This window comes from Ictalurus punctatus, chromosome 17 (genome assembly GCF_001660625.3).
Source record: "Ictalurus punctatus breed USDA103 chromosome 17, Coco_2.0, whole genome shotgun sequence".
In the NCBI taxonomy this organism is placed as follows: domain Eukaryota; kingdom Metazoa; phylum Chordata; class Actinopteri; order Siluriformes; family Ictaluridae; genus Ictalurus; species Ictalurus punctatus.
This window is the reverse complement of record NC_030432.2, coordinates 14010379-14016784: the sequence shown is the minus strand read 5'-3', so window position 1 is coordinate 14016784 and position 6406 is coordinate 14010379. Positions and strand designations below refer to the sequence as shown.

At 40.1% G+C, this 6406-nt stretch overlaps 1 protein-coding gene across 1 annotated transcript; it reads right to left on the bottom strand.

Moving 5' to 3' along the window:
* Nucleotides 1-556: 556 nt before the first annotated feature.
* On the bottom strand, nucleotides 557-3196 carry si:dkey-35i13.1 (uncharacterized protein C11orf87 homolog). The gene is made up of 2 exons (XM_053687312.1): nucleotides 3061-3196; nucleotides 557-2544 (listed from the first exon to the last, which is right to left on the bottom strand). The coding sequence occupies exon 2, from the start codon at nucleotides 2307-2309 to the stop codon at nucleotides 1839-1841; it is 471 nt and encodes a 156-aa protein (XP_053543287.1). The 5' UTR covers nucleotides 2310-2544; nucleotides 3061-3196; the 3' UTR covers nucleotides 557-1838.
* Between the last annotated feature and the right edge of the window lie 3210 nt (nucleotides 3197-6406).

The window sequence follows — 6406 nt, the reverse complement described above, 5'->3', positions numbered from 1 at the left end:
TATAGCTGAAATACATCATGGAGGGCCTTGGTGAGAAGCTTGGTGTAGCTTGTTGTTATCAAAGAAGTTCATATGTCTGTTGTCTGATTACATGTACTTGATGGTTTCGGGAATCTGCTAATAAGGTGTTCAATTCTCACCCAGTCTCATAAAGTGCACATGGAACATGTGGATATTAAGACTGTAATGAACTATGGCATTTACCTAAAGGGTACAACAGAACTTCTGAGTTCTGTGAATACACACAGCCAAAACTGCTTCCATTATTTAAAATTTACAGCCAAAAGCCAAAATCTTTGTTCATACTCGACAGACATTTTATAACACTGGATGACTTCACATTATTCTCCAGCAGCATGCCAGCTCCCTTATAATGTGCCTTTCTATTCCCTGACACGATTAGCACATTATACTAATGAGCCTATTACCTTAATGATGCTCCATTTAGAACTGCAAGAAGAACACACACACGCACGCACACACACACACACACACACACACACACACACACACACACACATACACACACACACACACACACACTCACTTTCACAATTCTTTATTGGTATTTCAAAGTAGTAGGCACTGAAAAATAAAATTAAATAATACCTGTGTCCATTACAATGTTATATTAAATGTCTCCTTATGGGTAAACACAACGTCAAAGAAATACAGAAAATAACTTTTGAAAATGTCTTATCCACTGCAGATTTTAAATGACATTCCTTAGATATAATCATAGTATAATAAAATAGTTAATTGTTATTTTAGATTACTCTTGAGCAAAAATGCAAAGAAGAAAGCAATGAGCCAAAGCTGTAGCGTAATACATAACTAAAATACCTCTGGATATATATTGTATATCGCTATGGGAATTACAGCACTGTGACCAAAACATGAAGATGCTTTTAATACTACCACTAGGAGCTGCAATAGTGCAGGGAAAAGGGGCTAAACTACCACACATCTTCACGCCAAGCTCTCAGAGAAAGTTCTCAGCTCTCACCTGATGTTAGGCCTACCTGACATAAACTTATATCACAATTTTAACCTAATATTGATACACATGTTTTTTAAATTTTATTTATTTATTATTATTATTATTTTTTAAATAGATAGCTATAAGTAAAGGTGCACAGCAAAACCCACAGTGTTGTATTATACCACCTTCCTCCATATTGGATTATTCTGTCTGGATGCAAATGAGAAATGTAAGAATTCATTCATAAATCAAATGTTAATTCAAATTCCTACACTGTGGGTGTTAACTCAACACTGGGGACCTTGCTGAGCAGGCTACTGGAAAAAAAACTCTAAAAAATGTATGAGGAAGTATGAGGAAAAAGTCTACATTGAAGTCTACAAGCCCAGTTATTTGAAGTAGTCCTTATTTCAGTTCTAATTTACAGGAAGTCCCTCTCTTTCTATCCTCAATTCAATCAGCCACCAGGTCTCCTACTCCTAATCATATATTACAGTTTGGTCCACATCATCCATCAACGTTGGCGGTCCAGATGACAATTTTGGGCTCTTAAAAGCAGGAAATCAGGCTACTCCTTGTTTTAGCAGTAGGAGCCTATTTATTCATACAGTATGGATGAGAGAATTAGATCTATACAATCCTCACACAGCGACACTACCTTATAAACCGTTAAAATCTACTGGCCTTGAAGCACGCGTCCATTGTTTCCACAGGGCTCCTCCCTCCTGAAGCTGAAGAAGACTTAGCACTGTTCATGCGTATAGAGGCGATTCTGTATCCCTCCCGTGTAATATAATTATACGAAAAACACGGGATGTATTTACAGTGTCAGATCATCGGGATGGCACCGCGTTAATCAAGACACCGCGACGGATTCCAACAGGTGATCACCGCGCGTCTGGCTCGTATGTCTCGTATTATCCGTGCACTCTTTCTCGGGGATGCCTGCACTGTCGGTGGCTTCTTTATCCGATCTTTTCGCTTTCAGGTCGCTTTTCTGCACCGCCGTAGGTCTCTCCATTACGCAGTGCCTGATCGCCGGCTTCCCTCGCGCGGCTTTGGGGCGGCCGCTGTCGCGTTCGTACTCCTCCTGCGCTTTCTGCATTTTGCGCTTCCTCATCTTGCTCTTGTGCAGGTGAAAGGTGACGATGGAGACCAGGATAGTACCGGCGATCATCGCCACAAGCACTAAGAGCACCATCGTGGACGAAAACGACCGGAAGAACGGATCGGTGGGGTCGGCGCACGTGCCATTGGCGCGCACAGTGCCATTCGATGTGCACGGTGGGATAGAAAGCGCCAGGCTTTCGGAAGACCCGGCGCTCATTTAGTCCTTTTAAAATCGTATTCCCTCCAAAAAAACAAACAAACAAAACAAACAAACAAACAAACAAACAAACAAACAAACAAACAAACAAAAAAAAACACACACACACGCACACACAAAGGACGAGGTGACGACAGTTGTTGGCGAATTTCCACCCCTTATGTGTCACCGTTGCCTCTATATTGCGCTCATTCCTCTTGCACGGAAGGATTTCAAGCTTCCCTCAGGAGGCACCCTAAAATAGATCCAATATAGAATTGAATAAAAGTGATATTGCGGTTAAGGGGGAGAAAAAAACCCCGTAATGAAATCTCATAATTCAATAATCAGTAATTACTCAGTATTCTAGTGTAGTCTAAAGGACTGACTAAACATAAACAAAATAGTTACCCACTGTATGGCATGGACATTACATACATATTTTATTTCTGTCCAACCAGGAGTAATGGGACTAATAAATCCTCCGAGGTAGTGCCTGAACTTTGATAATGAATAATAAATAAATCAGGATCCTTGGTAGGCCTGCCGCTTTATGGATAGTCTGCTATAAATTCTAATAATTTCCCTCAGGTTAATCTAATCTCAGCTATAAGAAGACAAGCGGTTTAATTTCTAACTGCGGCATTTCTGCACGAGACTAAAAGTGAACGCCAGATGAGCTACACAATGCAAAATGTATCAGAAGTAGCACATCTGACATGATTCCTTGTGTGCAACGACTACCGACATCAGTAATAAAAATGCAGTTTACCTTCCCCAACTGTGGGAATCCTGCCGTTCCGGAGCCGAAGACTGGCCGCGTTTGCAAATTGTGAGAAAGAATAAAAAAAGGAAGCGGAAAAGCGGCCAATCCCTCACAGATCGCGATGACGTATCGATAACCCCAAAAGGGCACAGTAACCAGCAAGCTCATTCATGCATATTTCTACACACATATGCTCCGTCTTTCACTCAGATCTGCAGAGTAAAGCTTGTAACGCGCTGTAGAGGGAAGACACGACGCGCTTTTGTTGCCACTCGTGTCACGGAAAGCTGCGTCCGTTCCGTCCCGTCAGCTGAGTCGGCGAGAACTCAACACTTGCACGAGAACAATAGACGCATTAAAAGCGTTCACTGCTTTCGCGTGCTTTAAATTCCACCGAGCTTGTTACATTTCATCTCATAGCATGTTTCGCGAGAGGAGAGGATCTCTTCAGTGCTGAATGCACGGGGGGGGGGCGCAAATCGCTATAGGCTATAAAACGGGGAAATTGGGGCGCGCGTGCTAGTGTTTAACACGACACTGATACGGGATCTGATTGAGTTTAGACTTAATGAAACGGCGTTTTTCGAGTTGTGGAGCTCACAGATGTATTGTCAAAATGGCTGAAAATGGCACGTGCATGCATGCTGAATACAAGCCAGACTGCATGAATGGACATTAGTGTGAGAATGTCCAGTGGTAAAATTAAAGCTGGTGTAATATTAATAGTAAAAAACAAACAAACAATAAAATGAAATAAATACTTTGAAAAAAATGGCCAAAAGATAATGGAACTGTCTGCCTGAACTATATTTGGTCATTCATTCATTCATCTTCAGTAACTGCTTGTCAGGGTCATAGTGGATCTGGAGTCTATCCCAGGAACACTGGGTGTGAGGTAGGAATACACTCTGGATGGGACATCAGTCCATGGCAGGGCACCATGCACGCACACACACACACACACACACACACACACACACACACACACACACACACACACACACACACACACACACACACACACACACACACACACACACGGCGCAATCCACCTACTGGCATGTTTTTAGAAGAAAAACCAGAGAACCCAGAGCGAAAAACCACGAACATGTAAGACACTGCACAGACAGTATCAAACCAGGCATTCTGGAGCTGTGAGATGGCAATGCTACCAACTTCGCCACCATGCCACCCTAAACTTGATCATGCAGGTCGAAAACTAATTAAGATACAAAATCCTTTGCTACAATAACCTAACTACATACCAAGATGCCAATTATACGTTTTCCTTCCGAACAGGCTGGTGATAATAATAATAATAATAATAATAATAATAACAATAATAATAATAATAATAATAATAATAATAAAAAATACTACGTCATGCATAAAATAACCAAGAACACTGAAAAAAATCAAGAATTTTGCTCGGGTACTTGCTTCTCTCACCTCATGTCCTTAAGCCAATATCTAATTGAACAATTTGACACCGCTTTCTCTTCAGAAAGTAGTTGAACTCTGCTATACACCACACTTGAGACCAACCTCAGCAAGGGCAAATTTGTATGCATTAAAATGCTCTCACATATCCACCCTGTTTACAAGCCTGCACTCTTAAACTCTGACCTGACAAAAGCAGTCAAGTAGTGATGACTCCTGGGTCTGGAAGCCAATAGGGAAGTGCTGACTGTCCATTGGTGGAAATGAGCTGCTCAGTTTGCACTGTCAATTGTACTGTCTTAGCACTGATCTCACCATGACTAAATTTAGACCACTATCTGCTACAGTGTTGCATGTAACAGGTTTTTTACAGTGCTTGAATTTAATTTACATTCATTTTGCAAATACATTTACACTGAATTTTAATATTTATTGTTCTGCTGGTGATGAAACTATGGTCTGTGGCAATATGAAACATGAATAATGTAATGTAATATGCATTTATTAGTTTGTTATATCATTTTCAAATAGAAAAGATTATAACATTTCTTGGGGGTATTTACTGACTTTGATAATCCTGTTAATGTTTCTCGGGACATCTGTAAACATAATGAGATTTACTCCATGTCAACATCTTTGTTGGTAAATATAATTAAGGGCAAACAAAATGTGCATTTTCTTCTTTGTAATCCACATTTAAGAGAAATGGTGAGATACATTATTAAGGTTGTTCTTATATTAATTCCACTCAGTGTTTAAGAGAAATAAGTCATTTGTCAAGCTCAAGAGATATTGCTTATACATTATTAATAGACTAGAGTTGTGAATAATGCCCTTCTTTTACCCACCACAGTAAAATGCAAGGCAGCCCACACACAAGCCTACTAACTGTAATGAATCCTTCTGGCAATGACCTGAAATGAAAAATTCTATGCAGATGGATGTGCTATAATATATAAGTAAGGTGCACATTTTGTTGATATAGTCAAATGGAATATATTTTGTATATGTATTCTACATACACTATATGGCCAAAATTTTGTGGACACCTCACCATCACACTTATATGTGCTTTTTGAATATCCCATTCCAGATTTAGATTTATAATAACCTGTTATAATAACCTCCACTCTTCTGGGAAGGCTTTCCACTAGATTCTGGAGCATGGCTCAGGTCAGGCATTGATGTTGGGCAAGGGGGCCTGGGGTGCAGTCAACATTCCTGTTTGTCAAGGTGTTCAGTGGGGTTGAGGTCAAGTCTCTGTGCAGGCTACACGAGTTCCTTCATTTCAACACTGGCACACCAAGTCTTTATGGACCTCGCCTTTGTGCACAGGGGCATTGTCATGCTGGAACGTTTGGGCTTCTTAGTTCCAGTGAAGGGAAACTGTAATGCTATAGCATACAAAAACATCCTATACAATTGTTCCAACTTTGTGGGAAGGAAGGTCTACATATGGGTGTGATGGTCAGGTGTCCACAAACCTTTGGCCATATGGTGTATGTGTGGAAATGCACAAAAAAATTCCTGAATTGAATATGCAGGTGTGATGTATAGGTGATGGATGTGAACCAACTAAAGAAATGTCTCACCTGGCAACACATCACAGGGGTCATAATTGACAATTCTTCCGAATCCTTATTTACCGACTTGTATTACAATTTAGAATGGTAATGGTTGTTATATAAGATCCAGCAAATATTAGTGTATATGAAATTCCACATGCATATATCTTTCTTAAATCTTACATATTCAAACATTTAGACATACATGTGCATATCAGACCACATGGGCAATCATAAGACTCTCCAAAACAGACATTTTATTATTCTTTTTGGTAATTAACACGTAGATGTTTCTTTTTCTACTCTCCTGCAAGTCTCCTCTACACTACAGCGACTGCTTCAAAAGT

Coding starts and splice junctions, on each gene's coding strand:
- si:dkey-35i13.1 (XM_053687312.1), bottom strand. CDS start 2,309: ATGAGCGCCGGGTCTTCCGAAAGCCTGGCGCTTTCTATCCCACCGTGC.